Here is a 25,733-nt window from a genome sequence, read left to right on the forward strand (position 1 = left end):
TAACTGATTAGCTGTATAATATACAGAGATGAGAAGCGCACCAGTGGGTGCTCAGTCATTGTTATTAGTTGCGCAAACACACACACACACACACACGTACGTACACACCCTTACGTAAGCTGCAAGTAGCACAGCTTGGGGCCCACTAATGACTTGAATCTGTCCCCGGGAACGCCATCAACATCTGATGGAACCCAGTGGAACAAACCAAACTGCAGTGCTGCACTTTGGAGATAGAGACAGGGGCGGGAGCAGCATCTTGTTTTCACACTGCTCTTTTGGTAGCTGGCACAAGTCCGCTACACTCCGCAATGATTAAATAATCAGCTTTGTTGTTTGAAATGTTTCCGAGCCCATTTCCTAGTCCTTGACTACTTGTAAATGTGTCCCGAGAAGTTGTGGAATTAGTTTGTTCTTTCCCAGCGCTAACCTTCTGCTTTATTAAAACACTTCGTACACAGATAAAGGATGTATTTAAATGCCGTGGATTGATCCCAGCACACAAACAAGCTTGGGAGAAAATTACATCCTTCCTCACTCGTCTTTCTTTTTTTAATTTATTCCTGGCTTAGATTTTATCAAGATGAAAAAGGATAGCGATGTTAGACAGAGAAAACTTGAGACAGGAGGAGCCTGATAGGGAAGACAGGGTGAAGCTAACAAGAGGACAACATGTGATGAGGGAGAAGACTGAAGAAGACTCATGAGAGAAAAAAAGAACAGATTTCTTCAGTGCTCACTGCTCAGGAGAACAGTAATGCATTGGAAATCAGCAGGCAGCTTTAGACAGCTCTAAAGTCCTGACTGGCAGTGGAACATGTGTTCATTAATGTCACTTGTTCCATTGAGGGACACCCTGGGATTCGCTGACCTCCTCATCCTTAGGTGGTGCTGATTACAGACCGGGTCTCCCATTCAGGTTGCCACAATAGACATCATTGGCTCTATAATCAGCCCCACAGGGAAATCAGGGAAAGATGTGGAAAGAAATAATGAAGTTGGTAGTTTCTATATTGGCTTGATTCCTGCATCACCCACAGTAAGAGACTCCAGGTGGTTGATGTGGCTGATTCACATCCCTGAGGTTTCAAATATACATTGGGACTTTTTTTTTTTTCTTGGATGAAGCATATATATTTTCATGATGAATGAACAAAGAAAGAACATGCTTGCATCTTGAAGATCTTTGATAGTTTATATACTATTTTATGTATTTTCCCCCAAACCGTATTATTTATTGATGTGTTTAGTTGTATTTCAAACTGTGCTTCAGCCAACAATTACACTGATTGCTTTCTCCATCAGTAGTTTGGTTTATAAAATGTCAGAAAAGTTTAGAAGGTTTGTTTTGTCCAAGACAGAGTCATAAAAACGATGACTGGTCAGAAGAAAAAGAGAATACTGTTCATTTCTGTATGCTTCTAAATATCCAAGGTTAGTTTCTTTGTATCGTGACTTGTGTTATTCCCATAACCACGTAGTTGTCAATGTAACCATGACGATGAAGATACCCTAACCTTAGCAAAGTGGTCATTTTAATCTTAATCTTCTTCCCCTACCCTTATTTATTTAATCAAACCTTAACCACCACCACAGTAAGTGGTCCGTATTGATTTTGAAATGGCAGTGACAATATTAAAATTGTTGTTGTGTAGGGTATGGATTGCTAAAATATATTTAATTTACTATCAAAGAAACCCATTCAGAAAAATAATAATATAATTACACAGATTATTATTATTATTATTATTATTCAGCTATTCATATAGTTGGTGATTGATTTTCTGTCATTGAGTAACTGCTTCAGCTCCTCTCTTGAATGGCCCATTACTGCTTTATGTTGTGTGTGGACATGTCATAGCGGGATGAATTTGTGATATTTGTCTGGTTTTGTCCCTAAAATTGATTTAGTTTTACAGATAAAAACAATATTCGTCTGGTAAAGCTTTGATCACAACACACCGGATTCCTCTTTCTCCTGACAACTGACAGAAATACTTGTGTGAAGCAACAGAGCGAGGAGTTTTAAATCTGCTGTCTGCGTCAGTGATTGGTTTGTCAGAGCTGAAGACCGGAGCGGCCATAGCAACCGAGACAGAGTGACCCACAGCATCTAGAGAATGGTGGAGCCTATGGAGAAATAAGAGTTATGGATGCACTCTTTGTTCAATAAATTCACCATCACTGGTGGTCAGGAAGAATGAAATACAATCTAGTAAGTGTCTAAAAAAAGCTTATGATGCCTAGGATTAAAAAAAAAAAAAAACTTAAAAAGGAAGGATTACAGTCTAAAAAAGAAACAATCTGACACCGAGGACAAACACAATGGCTTCCAGTTGCTGTATTTTTTTCTTGTTGGAGAGTGTTGAAAGCAGAGAGGAGACTGTAGTCTGTAGACGATAGCATGTGTCAACGGTGGACAGTGTAATTACTCTCACTGTCAGAAGAAGGAGACAAAAGTTCTGCACTGTAGTTTTAAATATGCATCAAAAAGAACATTGGAACACCCCAATGGGAAAGCTTTGATTACAAAAGAATGAACTGTTTATATTAAACATCCAGGAGGACAGTATGGCTGCATGGAGACATTCTTTAAATTAATAATAATTCATTCAGCATGCTTCTTCCTATCTGAGTGGTTAAACCTCTTCTTCCACTTAACCTCTCCCCTGTGTTGGATCTACCATCCAAGAATGAGTAATCTAGTTTGCTTTTCTGTGTTAACCATGCCCTATTTTAACAAGGAAATGCATAATTAAAGCAGAACTGACCCGGAGGCAGAAAGCAGAAGTCGTAAATAGTATGCACTTTGTTCTCCAGAAGTTAGTTTAGTAGGCCACAGTGTTCATCTTTAGGAAAGCAAGTTAGCTTTTTAGGTTTTACTTCCCCTGATTAATGAATTGCTTAGATTGCACGCAATTTGCTGCGTAACCCGAATGTACACACACACACACACACGTCCCACATGCACATGTGGTGTGAAGCATGCTGAGTGATTATATTGGAAGCAGGTGAGAGATAATGAGACACCTATTCATCTTCCTTGGAGACGGGCTGTGTGTGTGCATGTATTGTTGCGTTAATCTGTAGGTCTTTTTGGTGTGTCTGTTAGACCAGTTTAAAAGTCTAAATGCAGCGCACCTCACAGGCACGCATACCGTCCCTTTTCCTTAGACATGTTAAGTGTTTTAGAAAGTGCTTACCAGGTGCTTCAAGGACAGCCTACCTAAGCTCCTGCGAGTGTTTCTCAATAGTACTGAGCTGCTTGAATAAATAAGGGTGCCTCCTGAAGCAATTGTAGATTGATCCGTATCTTTGGGTTCACACACGCTGCCAAGTACTTCTCTCACTTTCTTTTCATCTCCTTATCTCTCCCACTCTTGCTGTTTTTCTGCATCTCTCTTGCTTTGTTTTTCACCTTCGTTTCCTTCTGTGACTCCCTCTCTGTCCCTCCTTTTTCTCTCCTCCCTTCTCTCGTCGCAGGATTTCCACTGAGCACTCGCCCAAGCTGCAGATCCGGAGTCACAGCTATCTGCGGGCGGTGAGTGAGGTTTCCATCAATAGGAGTCTGGACAGCTTGGACCCGGCAGGGCTGCTGGCCTCGCCTAAATTCCGCTCCCGAAACGAGAGCTACATGAGAGCAATGAGCACCATCAGCCAGGTTAGTGGCACTCTGGGGCCTGTGCCTCACTGTCGTCGGGCCCTGCACCCCTCTGTACACACACCGCTACGTCCAATAAGGTCGTGCAGTGGGAGGAAATCTTATCCAAAGCCATTCTATGGCCCGGGGTAACAATCAGGTCACCATCCGGCGAACAGTATGAAAACCCCCAATCTCCTAATTAGTGTATACGTCCGCTTGCTGGTTTCTGGAGCTCAGATGATACGGCCGTATTCAGATTTTCTAATTAAACAGGAGGGCATACAGAACTTCCCAGTAAGCTTCTTTACCATTATCTGGTCCTTACGTCTCAGCATATTTTGCAAGCCAAAATGACTGGTGTGCGCCTCAATTTGTCATCTTCTATATGAGAATTGAAAACAAAAATTAACACTGAGCGCTAGGTTATTAATCACTGAAATTGGATTATTTTTCTTTTTTTTACATGTGATAAATAGATATTGAACATATTGAAGAATTGACCAGGAAGCACTCGTTCTCTGCAGAGGTCTATAATGGCTGTGGCTGCTGCAGATTGGAGAGCTGCTTCATACTCTTCATCATTAGGACTAACAGGGAAGTTTTGCTTCCGTTTTTGCCTGAGGTAATGGGGATATGTACTCCCCCTCCCAAAACCCAGGGGCAACACTTTGCCTTACAGTCTGAATGATGGACCCTTGGGACATCCCTTCAAGTCCAGGCATGGAGCAGCCCCAGAGGAGAATGTCACGCTGGACCTGGCATTAGCAAAAAGAATAAAAACAGGTGCTGCTCAGGTTCTCTGCCTCACTCACTCTTATATTCGACTGCTGTTTGCATAGAGTGAGACACATAACAGGATTGAATCGAGGTCCACAAACCTTTCGGATTCCAAGCTCTACAGTACACACTTGTCTGACTGTACGCTGTCCTTACTGACAAACACCCTAACCCAGAGATTTAGTCCAGTTCCATTCCTGTTCCCTCCCCCCGTGCAGACATCTTGGAGTTTCTCCAAGAAATGGAATGGAGCTTCGTATTATCTCCCCTCACCTAACCCAGTCTTCTACACGTACCCCTCCCCTCAAGTTTATGGAAAGTTTTTGTTTGCTGTATTGAAACCAAGACTGCACCACCTAATGATGTAGGTGTAGTTAGATTTCAACGGTTCACATCTCAAAATCCCAGTAGTCCCAGCTTTGACACTTCCTGTTCTCACCTTTGATAGCAACACATGTAGTATTTCACTCTGTTGTACGGTCCTTTGAAGTTTTATTCTACAGTGATTCCTCCTCCTCCCCACCCCTTGGATACTCTTTCAGTTCCCTCAAATGCATTTCTCTTTTATGTGTACCGTATAGAGATTTATGCTTAAAGCTTCACGAGACGGCACGGAGCTGAGAGCGGTTAAGGCTTGACTAATTTGAATTAACATGGTAATTCAGTGATATGATGTGCATAAACAACTTGACTGATAAGTCTGTAATGCCTCACCAAAACGCAACATTAATCTGAGTACTTGACTACAAATATGGATTAGTCTTTCTTAATGTGTCTGGGTCAGAAGATTTGACATGATAAATAATAAATTAAACTAATTATTTGAACACTGTAGTCTAAGGCATTGCCCAATTTGCTTTTTAAGTGTGTTTGCACATAAAACTCCTGCCTAGTGAAGCTTTAATCAGTGGAGTAGCCAGAAGAGATACTTAATATATTATCCTCTGCGTTTCACTGTGCTGGTGTTCGCCTGTGCATTTTTATTTTTCACTTTTATTTTTGTCCCCTCACATGGGCACGTACACCTCTGCGTGCTGTTTTTCATCTGGGTTGTTTGCGGGCACGCGCTATATGTCTGCGTGTTTCCCCCCCTCCTCCGCAGGTGAGCGAGGTGGAGGTGAACGGGCAGATCGAGGCGGTGTGTGAGTCAGTCTTCAGCGAGATGGAGTCGCAGGCAGTGGATGCCCTGGACCTGCCCATGCCCGGCTGCTTCCGCATGCGGAGCCACAGCTACGTGCGTGCCATAGAGAAAGGCTGCTCGCAGGAAGAGGAGGAGAGAGGCGTCGTGGCGGGCCACAGGAGGACCAACTCCCCCCCGCGCACCGCCACCACTGTCAGAACCATCCAGAGCAGCACAGGTTGGTGGGAACATGTCCTATAACACATGCACACTCATGTACTTGTGACCATGCTTGAACGTACATAATACATGGCCCATTATAAATTGATGCTTTATGGATGTGATGTGTTTTCTAAATTATGCAGCATTTGAATAGAATCAACTGAGAATAATAAGTACATTTGTATACAGTTACTGCAAAGATTGGACATTTGATTAATCCAATCAGTCAGCCTTCCATGAAGCAAATAGCTGACTTAGTTTCACTGCAAACACAGACCCAAGCCCTTTATATTATTATCCATCTGACCCAGTTTTCTCCTCTGATACAATAAAATGAACCCAGTGCTGTTTTTCCCCACATAAGAGCTTATTTGAGCTGTAAAGCTCAGTGACTGCTGGATCTTATTTTAGCCCTCTTGTGTGCCTCATGGTCTGGAGCGCTTGGCTTTTCAGCATTACTGCATGCAGTATTGATGCTGAGTGGCGCTGGCATCCTGCACTGGGTGCTTCTATGTTTCCCCACTGCAAATCCAAACGTCATTCCCTTACACCGTGCACACTGAATCACCATTGCCTGGCGCACAATGGCTTTCACCTCCATTTTTATTTAATTACGCCAATTAAAAGGCAGCCTCTCTCCAAACCTGGCAGACAAAGGTTACAGCCGGCTTATTAAGCACATTTACTGCAAATTGGAAAAATGGCAAAACTAGTTCATTGTATTCAGAAGGCTTACCACTGACTGTGAGCGAACATTTATTTAATGCCGTTTAAAAGAGGAATCTTTCTTTCATAGCTATCACTTCCTTCTTAGCGAAATTGGATAAAATATGAAGTTACACCCTTGTGATTTTGTCATTATACAGTAAAGTATTAGCTGTTGCAATTAAAGGCAATGGTGGATACAGCTGATTGGTCTGTTGTGTGGTGGTAGTTATTGATCAACAAAAGGTGACTGATAAGATGAAGACGCGAGCATTCAGAGCTCCCTCGAGGAAGGTCGCGATAATGAAGTCCATCCATCAGACGGAGTGTTGTAGTGACCAAAATCAGATTTTCAAGCCGCTGCACTTGATGCAGGAAGTATCTCTCTCAAGCTGTCTGATGTTTCTCATGTACCTTTAAACACATTATCAGGTAAAAGGTGACTCAGCAGAGGTGTCAGTGGGTGCCTGAGCTTGTCACATGATGGACAGATGTCAGGGAAGTTCAGAGAAGAAATATTAGTCTCCTACGTGGCTGCTGACGATCTGATAGTAGGCTATTGCTTCCATGCATCCTGACTGCCTTGCACGGTTGTTCGTGAATTGTTTTTTTATTTTTTATTTTTTTTTCTGTGACCCTTGACGTTTATTTGATGACGACCTTATTGTGCCTTGAAATCAGCCACAACCGAGGCTCAAACAAATGAGACAAGGACATGGGGCTCAAGTGATATATTACAAGGCGACGTGGAGAGCAGTTCACTGTGGTCGGTACTGAAGATATGGGGGACTGCTTCAGATTAGTGTCATACCTGCAATACCACACAGTTCATCACCTCCTTAGATCTTCACCGCTGAGTCGTCAGTCAGTGTAATTAATTAGCTACCTCTCCTTTTTCTCCTCCTAAGGGAAGGCTGTGATTGAGGAGGAAAGGAAGAGATGGAGACTGGAGGGAGAATAGGAATAAGCTCTCAGTGAGACTACATTTTTCCCGGCTCACTTTCTTAACATGTGGGAGTTACCTTGATTGGCCTTTTTTGGTCATGCAGTGTGTAAAATACAGGAGTTACAGGTGGTCTCAGACCAGTAACCCACTCAGATCTTAATCAAACACCCCTTTACACCGAGTTTAAAAAGCAAGCTATTGGTGAAAGTGGCGGGCCAGCACAGGGAATTAATATAATCAATATTATCCTCACAGTGGTGGAATGTAATGAAGTACATTACATACTGTATTAATTAACTCATTATTTCATTATTACTGACGCTCTAGTAGGCATAGTAACTACACATGTACACTATGTTAAACTTAAACACATTGGATTATTTTGGTAATTAAGATTTCAAACAAAGTCATTTAGAACATGCTATTAAATGCCTATATTTTTGGCAGTTAACGAAAACTTCTTAAATTTTTGCTTTAAGTGCATTTTATTTTTTTAATTATCACGTGCCTGCACTCAATTCTGACCGAGGATCTTTTCTTCTTCTTTTAAATACTGTCTTGCACCTCTGCCTGCCCGTGCCTACTTCTAGTGTTAGTGCAAAGTTGTAGCGCCCTCATAAATTTATGCAAGCTACTCATGTTTCTACTTAATACTCTACTTCTTGTACAGATTTGAAAGGCCTCATTTAAGCTCAGTGCAGATGAACATTCCACATGCACAACAAACAGCAAAGAGAAGCATCTGGGCTCAAAACTGGCATATAGGATGTTTTATTTTGTAGGGGTGGTGTAAAAGTGCAGTGATCACTTGACAACCCCAGATTTTACAGCTAGGTAGACAATTCATGAGGCTTCACTCTCTCTGTTAGTTTGTGCAACCACGCATTTTTTTTTTTTTTTAAATAAGTGGAGAAAAAAAGTGCCAATTCATGCATTTACCGTGTGCAAAAAGTCAATGTTGATTAAAACACCATAAGGCATGAGAGATAGTTATGTATAACATGTTCACATAATGGAGATGTGGTGTAACATCATCATACCCTGATTTTGTATTGCACTAGCTTTCTAGTACTCGTTCTTCAAAGTGGAAATCCACAGCACTCATAGGAAAAAAAGATTTCTTTTGTACAAGCGTAAACAGTATGCGTCATATAATCCCACATTCATCGCAGACATTTGTAATTTTTCCATCTCCCTCTGTGCTCTCACATATACCGTAAAAACACTAGAACTTACGGCACGGCACTCTCCTGCCAAGTAAACATTCACAGCTTTCACTTTGGTTTATTTCTGTTGTTGCGGGAGACACACACACTTAACACACATTCATACATTTCACAGGAAATCGCCTCGAAGCCCAATGTGAGAAAGCAAGACGTTGTTGTGGTGAATATTGCATGATGTTTCTGGAGGCTGGTTTAAGCACCAGTTCCAGAAAAAAACAAAAAAAAACAACTCGCATTTATGGTTTCTGCTCCCACTTGTCCCCGTGGCAAACCGCCAAAATATCTGACAAGCACAGGCAGCAGAGACCTATCAGCTTCCGCTCATGCTCCTCTCCGGTTTGCCCACTGCGCTGCTCCAGCCCATTATTATTGATGATCTTTTTAATCCTGAGGAAGGAGACTGGAGTAAGAGGCTGTCCTTTGATCTCTTCTCTTTGAACGTCAAGTGGCTGTAGCTGCTATTGCCTGCCTTTCTGCCAGCTCGAACTGGCACATGTACACATGCTAACCCGTGCAATCACTCAGACAGATATACTACTATTACATCGGACAGACGCGTTGGCCCAGACATCAGCTCCTTTGGATCGGTTTAACAAAATCTGGAGCAGATCCTCTTTCTAAAGCTTGGGAAAATCCATAGCAATCGGTTAATGTGAGGATTTTACTGCCTCTAAGCCTTGGCTCCTCCACGACACGTCGTCTCCACTTAACATATTCATCACCTCTCCACTCTGCTTTGTCTTTTCCTTCTTTTGAAACACTTCCCGTGCCTTTTCAGAACAGTGTTTACGTGTGAGGATAAATCAACCTGTTGTTTTGCTAACACAAATAACTGACCTCCAGTTAGAAACCGCATACACACAGATCTTAATCTGGGAAATTTGCCACGGTTTCTGTTTTTCTCACACTCTGTTTCACTTGCTCAATGACCTGCCGCCAGTTATCCAGCCTCGGTTTTTCCCTGCATCTATTTTTCAGAGGTGCAAAGGTGAAGAAGAGAGATTTTACTCCCATAGCTCTCTGTAATAGGTTACAGGACAATGCTTAATTTAATGGCTGGGAACTTTCTTAAGCTCTGAACAAAAGGAACTGCTGAATAAATCATTCCGTAGGAAGCATCTGTGACATGCTTGTGATTCATATTGCTGATGGACTTCTATAAGATTTAGATTCTGGATGCATCTTCGATTGACACCTTTCTGTCTTTGAGCATTATAGCAGTGTTTAGAGCCCTAAACCTACACAGTGTCATACGTCATTACACTTTAGGGTTTCTATATTAAAGATAGAATTCTGTAGAAATGCGATGAAAAACTAGAACAATCAAAAACATAATTAGCATATAGGAGATAAGAATGTCTATGAAATGATTCATTTGTTACGGAGAAATGAATGAAACAATCTGTAAAGATCTTTAGCATTTAGTCATGTTCCATATGTGAATACCTAATCAAACCCCTACTGATCAAATAAAAGCTTGGTGAGAGTAGCTGAAGACTCACAAGGACTGAAAGGGTCCAAGTATGTATGTATAGCTGACTTCATGTAAAGAATTCAGACATCTAACTTTCAGTCAGTCTTGGTATGGAGAAGACACAACACAGAAAAGACAGAAATAACTGACTGTATTAATATTGGCATATCCATCTTAGGTTTGGGGAAATTTTAGTTGCAGCTCATATTTCAAAGAATTAGCAGATACACTGTAGGATTTTATTGAACAAAACATCTAAAGCAAGTTTAAAGCATATCCACCAGTTAAAAAAATTAAAAAGTGACGCCCACGGAGAGAGACATTTTGACTTGTCACCTGCAGAGAAAGCACAGGTTTATTAATGATGGCTGAATTCCACTTTGGAGAGGTCATTTATTTTTGCATGCTGTCATTGCTTAGTGTACACTGAATGGAAGCGAGCCATCATGAAGTCACTTGTTTTCCCTACTGAGACAAGTCAGGATCTTTGCTGTTAGTAAGAAAGTTCGTCACTAACTCATTCCAATGAATTTGGGCATCTTATGTATTTATCAGGAATATCCATGTATGGTCACACTTTCTTTCTGACAACCAACTATTTTCACATTTGACATTGACATGAAAAGGTGTATTAATGATGGATTCCACTCTGGGGGAGGTCCTGCATTTTTCATTATAAAGTCACCTTTGCTTTCCATTCTGTGACAAGTCAAAGTCTCTGACATTCAAAAGATATATTGCTATAAGAGGTAACTTAGTCACATTAGGAGTAAGTTTCAGGGTCTCATCGGAAAAAGAATAGAAAGATTTTTAATATTTTCTGATGAATTTCAGACAGCAATATGTTTAGTATATTGTGTTGTAAAAACTTGATATGCTAACCGTTTTGGAAGAATCTTAATGCAGTCTTTATTACACAGACATCTCACTGTGCTCCTGAGTGTTTCTGACTATCTTAGAGCGTTACAGTCTGAAAGGAAGCCTGTACAACACTGCCCCCAGGGGCTCAGTGCAACACAGCACTGCACGTCGGCCCTTTCTTCCTGCAGTGCAGCTGTATTTGTGGGTGGATGAAAAACTACACCAGACAGCGCGACCCAATTAACAACAATCACTGCCATCACTGGCCCTTTTCCAGGAGTTCTGTCCTGAGAGTGCTCGTGTGAATAGACGTGTTCGGATTTCCCAGCGCGCTAAATATAAGTGGCAGAGACGCAGACCTCTAAAGTCGGACCGAATCAAGATCAAGCTGAGCATTCAGCCAGATCTCCCCTCACACCTCCACCAGCCCACGCAAGTATCCAAGAGTAGGGATGAAATTTGTTTGTCATATGTCAGGGTGACTCATATGTTACAAAAGTAGAAGAAATTGTGCTCTAGGACCCTCTCTGTGTGTGTTCTCTTGTGTGTTTTGTGTCAATCCCCTCTCAAGGTGTGTTTAAGTATGTATACAGGTAAGGGGGCTCATGTGGGAGCATTAGGTTTGACAGTGATATCAGTCCAGAGAACACTGACCACTGAGTAGTGTTTCTTTGCTCCATGCTGCTTCAATCAGTCAGTGTGGATTTGGCCATCTGTTTGCCCGTTAACAGAGAGTGATGAGTTCAGACCTAGGTCAAGACTAATGGTAAATATACCATCCCAGGCCTGTTTGAATGAAGTGCAGTCTGGTTACTACTGATTTGTTGCCATGTTTTCTGACTGGTGGTTGCTGCTGCAAGTTCGTTTGTAAAATAAAAAGGATTAGACAGCGCGGTGTTGTGAAAGTATTTTATGTAATCTGAGCGCAAAGTGACATTCACAAGGAAAAGACTTATCAGTGATATTAATAACAAGGGTAGCTCTGAGCTAAATGACTGCCTCCTGGGGAATTAACATGACACAGTCACTCCAGCTGCAATCTCTATAAGCTGATATCTGCATGTGGATATGCAAAATCTGTGGGCAAGGGTTACGGTACCAGAAGCTTTTTGGTTTCTGTTTTTAGTCTGAGTAGTCTGGACCAATCACGTCTGAGCAGATGGGAGGGAAATAGTGAAGGGAACGCCATGTCATACCTAATTAGCAAGCAAACTAATTTGCCGTATTGTAATGGTTTTAATTAGTCTTAAAACCATTACAATACGGCAAATTTGTTTGCTTGCTAATTAGGTATGACATGGCGTTCCTTTCACTTTTTCCAACTTCATTCTTTCTTCTGAGGTTGCTAGTTGGATTTTTAACAGTCTTTGTCAAACAGAAAAGGAAGTCTGATCTCCGGTATCCTTCATTCATTCATTCATTCATCTTCTGTAACCGCTTGTCCTGTGAAGGGTCGCGGGGTCAGCTGGAGCCTATCCCAGCTGTCATCAGGCGGGGTACACCCTGGACAGGTCTCCAGTCTATCACAGGGCTAACACAGAGAGACAGACAACCATTCACACTCACATGCACACCTACGGCCAATTTAGAATCACCAACTTAGAATGTCTTTGGACAGTGGGAGGAAGCCGGAGTACCCGGAGAGAACCCACGCAGACACAGGGAGAGCATGCAAACTCCACACAGAAAGGCCCAGTCGGCTTTTGAACACGGAACCTGTGAGTCATCAGTGCTAACCACCACACCACTGTGCCGTCCCCCCCAGTATCGTTTATCGTCTATCTGAATACTATCATATTGCACCAAACAACAGTTTGGGTGGTTGAATTAGGCTGTATTCTGGATATCGAGTTATTTATTAGGTGAGTCCGAGGTAACCGGTAAGGACACAATTGTCAAGATGTCTGTAATATTTTTGGAAGTCGGGGCAGTTTAAATAAAATTAAAAAAACAAACAAATCCTGACTGGAAACCCACTGGAAAAATAAATTGGATATTTATATCATAGAATATTTGCTTCTTTTTTTTTTTTTTTTTGTTATGTACTCAATTCATGAATATGCATTTTATAACAAAGAGTTATTACAAATAATACATATAAACATATAGATCTTTATGAATAACGGTATAGGCTATGAACAAACATGGGCCTGTACCTTTTAGTCTGCAGAAGGGCAAGTTTAATAGAATAAAAGCCTCAACATTACCATAATTTTATCAGGGTAATTATGTCACTTCTGAGCAACACAGACTTATATGATGTCAGAGGGGAAGTCACGGTAAAGTTTTCAGGATGACTGTGAACGGGACTGTCCCACCCTGAATGGGTTATTAAGTGCGGAGTGGAGTTGAGTGGGGTTGGGTGGGGGGGATCAAGGCGCGTCCACATCCTGACATAAGATCTAATATCGTCAGAGTGAAAGAGGAAAAGAGGGAGAGAGGATCCTGCTGTCATCTCCGCTCAGTGCTGCGGATTCACCGTGTTTCATGACGTTACTTCAGTGTCTGTACAGCGCGCTACTCGGCATGTGTGACTACTGGATACGCCTTTGTGAGTAGAAGCCGCTGTTGTGTTTGTTTGTTTGTGAGCGAGGCATGATGACCGATGGCGAGCTGCGTCAATTCAGGCAGCGGCAACACGAGTTTTAGGCGACGTGACCTTCAAAGTAAAAGCTGCCCTGGAAGTAACGCAAGTAACAAATTGACAAAAGCGGCCACAGTTTTTTTTAAACACACTCAAAATTGAGCTTTATTTCTAAAGATATTACAAAGCTTACAGTCATGCACACAACGGAGGCTACAATGGAGTGTCTACTTTTATGAGCAATGGCAGTATCTGCAAAAGAGTGGCGTTTACTTTGAAACTTCAAAGCGGAAGTTGTTTTTATTTTGATTAGCTTGACGCTGAAGTCATCGCCCATCCCATGCTTTCTGCTTATTCATGCTTCACATGAAACTCGACGGAATCTGTTGTTATAATTAAATACAAGTAGAAACGGGAACAGCAGAGGCAAGGTCTTAGTAAAATCCAGTTAATAATAAACTGGTGTTCTGTGATAAATCTTAAATTTCTTAACTAAATGAAGTTTAAATTAAAAATTTCAAATATGTTCTCAATGTAATTATATAGGGCAGGAGACAAGGTCTTGACACTACTCTTAAATAAACTTCCAAACACCTCTCAGGTCCTTTGCAGCTAGTTTTCTCTCCACACTAGTCACCATGTGAGCATGTGCAATGTGCTATATGTTGGTTGCTTTCGGCCTCCACTCACCAAAGCCAGGAAATGTTGATCGTCTTCCAGCTCCCAGTTTATTTTGGTATATCTCTGATGGGGGGGTGACAGGTGTGGCCTTCATCATGCATGCATCACAACACACGCCTCTACAGGGTCTAGGTATTTAGGTCAGACCCAGGGCCCCTCTGGAGCTGCAGCTTATAAGGGGTCATCTCAGGCTTCTGTGCTTGTTAAAGTGAGCATCCAGAGGGCAGAGGAGAAAGGCTCGGAGCCCCACAGGCCTCATGGGATAGATCACTGCTGCCACTTACCAGTCCAAGGCCTGCTAGGGAACACGGAGGGCCGCTAACACCCTACTGTTTGACAGACGAGCAGTCTGTGGCCCCATGTTTCTATCTGACCATCTGTGTTTGAGTGAGTCATGCACGCGCTTGCCAGCTATGCAGCCTGCCTGCTCACCTACCATCCCTTTGCTTTCTATTTTCAGACGAGGTTCAGAGACCCTCCTGAGCACAACATGCAATGGACACACACTCGCATGTTCAGTACACATACGGCCCCTGTGATCCAACTAGGCCACAGTCATGTGGGGTTATGTTATTATCATGTAAATGGCAGTGGCCTTCCTAAATATGAAAAGTCAACCGTTGACACATTCATCCGGAAAGGTCTTAGTCACACGGATACTAACTAATTATCAAGTCATAAATAAAAACAATGCATGTTTATATACATATATATTTAACATTTTTTCTTTCTATCTTTGCATTTAGTTTTTGTGCTCTGGCTGTACAGTCATTTTATTTCCTGCTGAATCCTATTACTGTCTTTGCCCTGAGGGATCCGTAGTATCCCTCAATTTTCGTTCTTGAGTTATTCCAGCTCATCAAGAGCAGCTCAAAATTCATCATGAAAACATTTTCCTGAGGGAGTAGTTACACAACCAGATTTCTTTTTTTTTTTTTCAAGTGCCAGCTGTTTAAATCTTTTGGGATTTAAACGTATTGTGCAGTAAGAGGTTTTCAGGAATGATTGTTCCCACTAGGTTAGGTCATTTTATGACAAAATACTTCTCTCTGACTTTCTGACTGCCTCCTCCGGTTGCCTAGCAACCGCACCTTGATGACAGCCGTTGATGAATTAATTTTATTCTTTTGAGGCTTAAGAGTCCATTACCAGCGGAGAAATTGATCTAAATAACTCAGTTACAGCATTTACTGTCTTTAGTTGAGTAATATTACTTCTATTGGCTAGTGTGTGTGTAGAAAGAAAATATAATATTGAAACTATTTGATGGAATTTTAAACAGACTGAACAAGTATGGTACAGTATAAAATTAGTAATGCTCACAGAGGGGTGATTTTTTTAGGATAAACAATACATCCAATTGAACATTTTGTGTTCATGGATGCTTTAAACTCATAGATGATGCTGTAGTTCATGAATCTGGGACGGTTCTGTGTAGTGAAAAGCGGCGTTGTTGTACATGTACCGTATGTGACTGACAGAATCAGCCATGACTTCCAGTCCTCCCCTCTCTCTGTAACTTTGATTCTTACCATCTCTTTTTTAAGTTCAATTTTATTGAAGCACGACAATAATTGCCAGTTCAAATTCCCAGAAGCTTGTGCTCCTCCTTCTCTTTCGGGCATGTTCTCTGCTGTCAAATAGTCGGATTTCCCCAGCAACACTGACTTTTGATAGGTGTCAAGACTTCAGCTGGCCCTTTCACTCCTTCACTGTGTCTTTTATGAAGCAATTATCGTGTTAAAGCTAAGCCTATAAAACGCTTGCCAAGGGAAGGCAGACACTTTAACTCCTGTCATTTAGTAAAGGTATGAGGAGTCCACATTCAACTTTGGATACAGATGTGATGTCAGGCAGCTCATAAACACGGTCTTTCTGGTTTAGGGCTACTACAGACACAACAATGTGAGATTAAACTGCATCAATACTCAGAAATCCAGTAAATCAGCTGTCTGAATATAAACTTTAGGGTTATGGTTAAAATTCAATGTATAATTATGTCTATATGCTACTTCTCCAGCATTTATTCAGTTTACACAATCTAATCTTTAGCTCCCACATCCTCAAATGTATGTGCATATTTAGGTGTTATCTGAGATTTGCGTAACTCACTTTCCTCTTTTCATCAGCCGCTTAATTCCTCAGCGCTGCAGACAAAGTTAATACCAAGTTTCAAGTAATCCACAGGAAAAGCCAAACACAGACAGGAGAAGATAAAGAGGTCAGATGAAAACAGTGCATGGTTGTTAATTAAACCTGCAAAGCCATGAAGCTCTGTGGAGCTCCACAGAGAAGACTGCGCGCACCAACTTTTTCCCATCGTTCCCCATCTCTGAATACGCTTTTGGAAACTAAATCCCCAATTATTCAGCAACTTCCTCACGGAGTCAGTTGCAGCTAGATAATTGTACGGAATGAGATGTTTTTCATCAGTTAACCTAAGGCGGTGGGAAAGGAGCATTTTATATTCCACTTCTTCTTTCACTTCTCACTGCCGTTTTTTCGAGCCTATTTTAATGCAATGCTGAGGTGACGAACAAATGCGTATTTTCATGTCAGGTAGTTCCTGCTGCATGCTCGGAAACATTATGTCCATGCTCGTAATTTCAAACAAAGAAATAATTCTAGGTTTATCCTGTACATGTAGAAGGTCCGTTTAATTAATCAGCTTTTCTTCTTCTGGTCTAACCCTCGATCCAGTATTTGATGTTGCAGAAATGTCGCCTATGACTTCAAAACTGCACATGAAAATCATTTAATTTCATGACAACAAATGTAACTTTTGATGAGGAAAATACGTCCAAATGATTAGACCAGCAACTAGCCACATGCATTTTCCAACAAATAAGCTTAACTGCATAAAAAAGTCCTGACTGGATCAACTTGTCAGATGATATATAAATATAAAGAGAAATCATTTGTGTATTTGCATAAAAAATGACTCAATCCCAGTTTGTTACCACTAGATGGAGCTGCACGCCTATATTTAGAATAAACCTGATTATCTTCTGGCGCTCCTGCACAGCAGTAGGTAAGTATGTGGGGCAACTCAGATTCTCTATCCTGAGATTACTGTCAGATATTATTTTAGGCAGTTTCTGTTTCATCAGCGCTGCCAGTGTGTGTGTAATAGTCAGAGAGACTGAGATAGAGGAAACCATTGTGTGAGCTACTGTACCCCTGAGTCACAACTGACATTCATGCTTTCCTTGATGTGCATGTGCCTCCGAGACACGGAGATCAAACAATGCTCGCTGAGGACTTGGTGCAGGAATGCACCTTTGAGCTCCGTCAATCCTCCCCTGCCATGTCTGTTCCTCGGTTACACGGAAACCCACGCATAGTATTCTCTATTTCCTGCGTTAATTATAGGGGCCGATAAAGCCCTGTCTTAGCGACGTATGCCTCTGCATGTGAACTACACCTGTGTGTCAGGGGATCAAAGCTGCCATCCTCTAAGGTGGAATTATTATTCAAAGAGGGATGTAAATTAAACAGCACTCTGGTGTCATCCGTCTCCAATTCTCTCTCTTGCTCTCTCTCTCTTTCTCTCTCTCTCTCTCTCACACACACACCTGCATAATGCTGTCATTCCACATGCTTTGATGGTGCAAGTAGGTGTGCTTGACAGGAAACTAGGGCTGGGTCAAGACATGTGGGGACACACTGGCACACGCACAGCATACGTGTCGGAATAAAAGAGAGAAAGACGCCGCTCTCAGTTGTGGTTGGCAGCTGTATGGGGCTTTTGAGCATGAGGGCGTGCATGTGATGGTGTCAAAGTGTCTGTGTGTGGCTTCTCCATTTGCAGCTGCGGGATCAAGCCCGAACTGGGAACCCGATGTGGGTAAACTGTGATTTGGCTATCTCTCTTCCTGAAGGAGATAAATCCTAGCCATGCTGGTGTGTCAGCCACTCAGTAATTACTTCATCCTGTCACGACTGTCTGAGAATGCAAGCCAGTGGGAACTTGCACTGTCGCTCTTTCACTGACAAGCGGGAAAAACACTCAGCATCTCTTTTATACCGCTCGGTGTCAACTTAAGAGTGTTAATCACCAGATAAACAAATCCAGAGCCACTGAATTTAGTTCAAATTTATACGACAGTGAATGCTTTATTTCAGCTTGTGGAGTGGCAGTTTAATTTGTCACTGATGTGTCTGCTCTTTTATCTTCCTGTTTATCTTGACGTCATTCTGATCTGTCTGAAGTTCAATCTGATGCGAATCGTGCTCTTGTGACCCTAATGTGGAAAACAGACAAAAGTCTCAAAGTGCAATATGAAATCTTTCACTAGATGTCATCATAGCCTCACCTGCTTTGGAGAAAGTCAGCTTTAATCTGGTCCAACTTGTAAGTTGTTGGCCCAAATAGCGTGTAACATGACGCTCTGGTGCAATGTGATCGTAGGTAAACTATTCTGATGAGCTGCGCCTGTATGCACTTGTTGATATGTCTGCAGACATTGGTGTAAAATAGTTCCGGCCTAGTTGTTGTGTATTTCCATGAGCTGAATCACCAGTGATTTCCTGCCCGTACATGCTCTCAAGTAGAATCAAATGTCAGAAGGATAAATCTGCAGGACTTAGAGCTTTTCTTTAGTGGCTGTTAGGTGTTTATGTTTACTTACGACTTAATTGGTCCCAGCTTGTTAGAGCCTGGAATGCTTTGATTATAGCCATCTAGGGAGGAAGAGTGGCGTTTGGATATCTTTTGACACAGGAAGCGTAAGAAAGAGAATGTCATTCATTCCTCTCCTCCTGCTCTCGGTTTAAAAAAAGAATTAGGGGGAAAATGAGAGAGGGGACACAGGGAGGAGCTGACGGGCTTACACCAAACACAAAGAATGGCTGCAGCAGTGCACCCCTGCTGTCCCCGCTCTGCAGAAAGCAGAGGCAGCCGTTTTCCTGATAAAGTGAAGAAATCTGTTGTTTACTTTGAGGATTACTTTCCCCAAATTCCTAGAAGTAAACAGGGCATTTGGTGAGCCAGATCAGGTGGACAGGGGCTCCTCTGTCAGGTAGGGGACGTCCCACTCCTCCCATTTTTTGCTCTTCCTGTCCGTGTTTTGGCATCAGAAAGAGCAAAGGAAAAGCAAAAGCCTGAAAGGATTTCCTCAGTGTTGACTGTGGATGATCCACATGGCTCCTGCATGCTAAAGCTGGGCAGGGCAGGGCCTGCAAACTTAAAGCCCTGGGGGAATGAAAAACATAAGAGGGAGCGGGGGTATATAGTTAAATCTCCTCCAACAGAGATGGAGTTGTTTTTGAAGGGGAGAAAAACTTGTTTTTTGCTATGTCTTGACAGACTATTGAAAGTTTTCAGACTCTACTTGACAGCTAAATTGTGTGGTTGAGAGTTCATGTTCCTTTCACTGTTCTGGAAGGCAGAGATTTTGTTGGAGTAACTCGGAGGAATGGTGCATGGCTGTAAGTGGGTGGTTTGGGCTGTGCAGTGTGGGAGGCCAAGCCCCAGTGCAAATTAAAGACTTCTCTGTGAAAGTCCCAGACTCAGCTACAGTAATGTGTGTGTGTGCCTAAGTGACTGAGCCTGTGTGCAAGCGGCCGGCGAGGAAGAGACCCAGCCCTCCTCCTCTTCTTTTTTTTTTTTTTTTTAACCCGTCATTAAAAATAAGCCACAACTCACCCCTGTTACATACTGAGAGACAGCAAGAGGGAGAGAAAGAATGCATCTCCTCTTTCTCCTCCCTTTCTTAAAGCCTTGCTGCTTCACTAACCAAGTAAAACAGAAAGGAAAGAGGAGGAGGGGAGAGGTTGTGTTTAAGGGGACTCAGATTTTTAACACTCAGACCCCTCCCCCATATAAAGAGTCGTTTTTTTCTGTCCAGGAGGAGAGAGAGAAAGAGATGAATGGGCAAAGGAATGCATGAGACAAACGAGTGCTCTCGGCAGGAGAGTGGGAATGTTGGAGAGACCATTGTTGTTTCTCCCCCACAAGGTTCTGCAGGGAGTGGATGTAAACACACAGGAAGAGAGAGGGAAGGGGGGGTGGGAAAAATCACACCTGAGAGACAGACAGAGCTCTGTAGCATCTTCTACGATATTTATATTTATCTTGTTGCTTGCTGATTGGACTTTGCTTTGGACGCACTCGGAGGAACGCACATGCAGCCAGTGCCTATAGCTGCCATCTCGTCTTTCCCTCCACCCCTTCAACAGGATGTATAGGGTCAGAGGGTCAGGACTGGAAACCACAAAAGACAGTGTGCACCAGCGTAGCCTGGTTCTTGTTCCAAATCCCCCTTCAGCCTCTCGTGCACCTCCTGCCTTTCTGTCTCCCCCTCTTTTTTTTTTTTTTCTCCCTCATTTTCCTCTTCCTCTCTCTTAACTTTCCATCTCCCTTTCTCCCCCGCCTGCCTCGTTCCTACTCTCATATAGGAGACACAGAAGGCCTGACGTTTGGTTTAGGGCCCAGATGGCTTTAGTGTGCCTCTGGCTGTGGATTAGGCCGCCAGTGTCTCCTTTCCTCTCCATGTGCTAGTGGTCAGGACAAAGAACGTCAAACAGGGGGAAAGGGGGAAGGAATGCGAGGAAGAAAAAAAAAAAAAAAAGCCAGGACTGTGAAACAACACCCGACGCTGATGTTTCACGGCATTCCTGGAAGAATAAACTTAAGCGCTTGTAAAAACTGCCAGCCAGCGTTCCTGTTACTTTTTAGGCTCAGTCGTTTTATGAATCAACTTGTGACTTTTGCCATTTGGAGTTAATCCCCAGACAGCTCGTAGCATGCAAACCGTGCTCTTTTTTTTTTTTTTGCAAGCGGAAAGGAGTGAACTTTTGACCACATTCTACTGCATTTATATGTAAATAGCAGCTGCAGCAAACAGTGATCCTTCATGTAATGGCATGACATTGGCATTGTGTTTCAGCCCTCAAGGCTAATTCCTGCGCATGAGTGTGTGTTGGCCTGTTGTCTTTCTGTTGTCTGTGTGTTGCCTTTTTTCTCCCAGTGTCCGTTATTCCCCAGACTTGCGGTTCTGTTTTCCTGTACTTGGCTTCACTTCAGCGGACAGTCATGTTTTATCAGGGAGCTGTGTTTAGCACTTGGAGACAGTGTGGTGGCAACATTGTCGTGTTGTTGTGGGGTATTTTTAGTTTGCCACACACTAGCCTTAAGTGTGCTCTGTTATCCACTTAGCAACATGGTGACTCTGTCCTATCATCTTCTTTCTCTTGAATTTACGTTACAGATAGATTCTGACATTCTGACATTTCTCAATCACAGGTCCAGTTTCGTTTAATGTCTTACAGATTTCCCCCCAGCTACATGATTCTGTTTTTAGGTATGCCAGACTTGTAACGGTTGCCCATGCTGTCATTGCCGGCACATATGATGTGTCACTCTGCACACTGAGCCAGTCTTCTCTTAAAGTATCAGTCACTCTGTGAGCAATGCTGTGGGAAATGAGTGCAGTGAAAGCATGCGTGAGATGCGTGGGCGTGTTAGCTTTAGTGTTAGGGGCTAATGCTCCGGTTTATGCCCCATGAAGCAGCTGGAATGTACAGGAACAGAAGGAAATGGCAAATTTACCCTCTGTCCTATCCTCTTGTCTCACCTCTCTTTCTATTATTCTTACTCCCAGTCCTCTCCTTCTCCCTGTACGCTGAGTGACTCTGCGCGCTCTCTTTCAGCCCCCTGGAGGCAGGGTTTCTGGTCAGAAACAAAAGACTGGTGTGTCTGCTCATGCGGTTGTAGACTAGTCAGGGTAAAGCCCTCGCCAAGGAGGAGTAGAGAACAATGGAAACTGCCTGGAGCCGTCACAGGGCAGGTCTAATGAGAAGCCCCTTCATGTAAAGAAAGTCTTCAGGAGCTACAGGCTTCAGTACTGTACAGGGAGGAACTTTGAGGTGAAATATTTACTCCAAATCCTGGATGATTACACCTGACAGTGCCACAAATGTAATCTAGTTGGTATTTTCAGTGTTGACGTTGACTACAGTTAGATTAAGCGTTAGTTATTTTGAGATTTTATATGGATATGTCAGTTGAATATATGAATATTTTGGGATTTATGTAGCTTCCGCCATAGTTAAACTATCTGAACTATCAGATAGTTCAGAATAAAAATAAATAAATAAAAATAAAAAATGAACTCCAGATTTTATTTCCACACCTCATTGTTTTTTAACTCACAGCATGTCTGTCCCGGCCTGTCACTGATTGACAGGGTAAAGAGAGCGCCAAGCCATTAAAAAAAAAAAAAAAAGAAAGCGGAATGCAGGTTACCAGGCTTTCTATTTGAACTTGGAACACAGGAAAGTGGGTTAAGTGAAGTGAATCTATTGCCTAACAGGGAGCAGCTGCCTGCCAGATTTAGCGGCGGCTGACAGTTGTAAACACACTCTTATCTAGCGATTCAGGAGACACAAGCCTGCCAGAGCAGTTACCCTCTGTTGACACGGGTTTCTGACAGAAGGGACACACTGAGCACACGGATATGGTGATAGTACTGTTGGTCTCAGGACACTGGAGGCATATTTAATGAATGTTTGGTGCTGATTCTTGCGAAAAAAAAAGATCCATTTAAATTCAGGAGCTGGTGCAGGATTTTTACAGCTCTGGTAGCATTTGCTTTTAAAACTCCCTTCCCGACGAGCACTCACACATGCTTAGATGAACTCCTGCTTAGAGGCACTCACACGACACCACCACCACCACCTTCCTCTCCCGCTCACACACACACAGGCGCACACAGTGAGCTATTGTGTCTGAGAGTTCAGGCATCTGGAGAGCAGAAACCCTCTCTGGCGACCTCTGACCTCAGTTGGCTGAGAGTCGTAGACTGATATGAATGTCTACCTTTCAGGTGACTCAGACTTTAAAGGGCCGTTGTATATTGTGTGCATGGTTTATTTTGTCTAAGCAGTGTTGGCTGATTTAAAAGCGATAAGTGATGAGCAACAAACCTGTTATGTTATTTTTGCCTACTAGAAAAAGTAGAAACACAAGGCTTTTTTTTTCTTACAGTTACTTCAGAAAGCCTACTGGAGGCGATGTTGAGTCGAAATTAGGATTTGTTGAGTTGTGCTGCATTGTTGTTTACAACAGCAGTGTAATGTCACACCTTTCTAGTTATTGTCATCCATGACACTGTCCCAGAAACACCTTGACAAGCCTTTTTGAAAAGGATCCAAGCTAAACTGGTTGGTAGAGTTCAGCATTTAGCTGCACAAAGCCTCGGGGCTAGAAACATTATTGGATATTCGTTTACAACACTTGTTCGCTCTCTCTGTGCCGATCTTCTACTGTTCATTGGATTGTTAAGTAATGCTTGCTGCGACCAATTATTCCTGCTGTGTTTTCATGTTGGCTGGTGTTTAGGAGAGCGTCAGTGCAGCTGCACTGTACCCTGTCAAGGTAAACAAATGGCCAACAGAAGCTGCCCTCTACTTGCTGCTGGTAAAACGCCAGGCCTCCCAGCAAACTCCATGTTGCTATGTGTCACCATGGTGACACTATCACAAAGGACTCCAGCTGGTTCTCTGTGCGTGTGTGTTCATGATGGGGAGAGAGGAGAGACGGACAAATGGACAGAGTGAGCAGACGGGGCCAGGCAGTAACTCTCTGATTTACCCCATCCCTCCTCCTCTTCTTCAGTCCCGCTCAGCTCTTCTTCTCTGATAGCTACTCTTCTCTCGCCCCTCTGGCAGACCCTTATCCCAAACACTGTGCAGCTGGGCTCAGCTGTCAATGTTCCCCCATACCGACCGCCCCCTGTCCTGGCCTTTGTATTTCTTTGGATGGAGGTGGATTTGCCCTTGGCCCCCGCACGGGGGAGCCCATTCCTGTTAGCTAGGCTCTTAAACCAAACCGTCTGCTCTTTGAAGTGGCCTATCACACAGATATACAGATTGGAGATTACAAGGCAGCTGCCTGCCTTCAATCTGTCCAGTAACATGAACGCAGTGATTAAATAAAGGAAACAGCATACACCTACAGACACACACACACAAATAGTGATCAGCAGAGTCAAAAAAAGAAAAAAAAAGAGGTGGCTACCAAGTCTGTTTTTGTTCTGGAGGCTGGAGAAATGAATGGAGACTTTGCTTTGTCTCAGGGGAGGGAAGAGGGCTTTCTTTGATATTATCAAGCCCAGGGGTGGGGAGAGTGCTCTGCCAAGAAGAACTGCTATTCACACCAACTTGTCGGCGTGGGACTTTTGAAGCATTTGTCAAAAGAGGGATTTGGCAGAGAGCCACTAGAGTTTTGTCATTCACAAACTCCTCTCTTCTCTGGGATGACAATGCTCGCAGCAGGCTGCACCTACCTCTGTGAGGGAGGAGAGATGAAATTCCTCAACCCCATCTCCATTAAGTGAGGAAGTTGCTTTTCCTTTTTTTGCACACAAGAGAGCATGTCTGTCTTAGTCTGTGATCAAAGCTGCATTACCCTGATATTATGAAGTGACAGAAAAACATTTGTGTGTGGTTGTCTGTGTTTATCTATCTGAGCTTGGTGAAGAGAGCTTTCTACATTCCTTCTTAAGGGTTTGATGGAGTCCTGCGACACATTCCTGCTTCACTCTGTCCTTGACTGTCTGTGTGTGGGAGGTCCAGGGCAGTGTAGCTCTCTAACGCTTTCATGGCTGCAAGAGGATGAAGCTATTTTCTTATCATGCCTGTGGAAACTGGAAACTTGGCCTCTGTCTTATCAGGAGAGTTGTTTTGGTCAGATGTTTTCTCCTCACTATTGTCAGGAATTAGAGGATCCGCTTATTCTATTTCACTATAATTTTATGCTGACATAAAACTCAAATCCTTTAATTTTGCTAAATATCTAATGGCTTATTTTGCCACATACTTACACACAAGCCACTAGCCCAGGCCAGGTCTTTACTGACATTAGCTCCTGATGGATAAAGAGCATATCATTGGCAGGAAGTCTGTGGTCTCCCTTGATGTGGAGAGCTTGAAACTTGAAGCTGGTTTGTGTCAGTGTTATTTGTGTGCGTCTGCAGGCCTGTGTGCACATACATGTGAGCGTGGGCATGTTCTGACTCCTGAGTGTGTTTACTTAACCTGTCCTGGCATTCGAAACCTCTGCCATTCTCTGGTGTGTCGGGCTCTCACAGTGACAGCTAGGTGGGACACTGCATGTCGTCTCCTGTTTCATACCGTGCTTTATTGAGCGGATGGAAACCATCTTTTAACCCTTCCACGCGCCTTGGATGCATTGCACATGCACACATACAGTCATCCTACATGCACGCGCACACACACATGTGTGACTTTTAGACGACTTCAGGGGATAAAAGCTCTGAAAGGAGCTGACATTCTATCCTTTGAACCTCCGCGGCTGATAGGGGCAGGACCTCACCCTCTGTCTCTCTCTCTCTCTCTGTGAGTGCATGTGTGTGTGTTCACTGTGTGTTTTTTGTTCTCTTGTGGGTCTGTACTCTGTGACCTTTCTGAAGATTAGGCTTGGATGTTGATCATATTCCCTTGACATCTGTGGCAGTCGAGACAGCGGTGC

The 25,733-nt window shown here is 43.0% G+C and overlaps 1 protein-coding gene across 2 annotated transcripts in view; it reads left to right on the top strand.

Moving 5' to 3' along the window:
• Positions 1–25,733, top strand: part of dlgap1b (discs, large homolog-associated protein 1b) — a 39,277-nt gene that overhangs the window by 4,640 nt on the left and 8,904 nt on the right. For both annotated transcript variants that reach the window (XM_084566687.1, XM_084566688.1), the window contains exons 3-4: positions 3,484–3,661; positions 5,523–5,778. In XM_084566687.1, coding sequence (XP_084422813.1) covers positions 3,484–3,661; positions 5,523–5,778 — 434 coding nt within the window. The remainder of the gene's footprint in view (positions 1–3,483; positions 3,662–5,522; positions 5,779–25,733) is intronic.

The sequence above is a fragment of the Chelon labrosus genome (genome assembly GCF_963514085.1).
Source record: "Chelon labrosus genome assembly, chromosome: 18".
NCBI classification, from domain to species: Eukaryota; Metazoa; Chordata; class Actinopteri; order Mugiliformes; family Mugilidae; genus Chelon; species Chelon labrosus.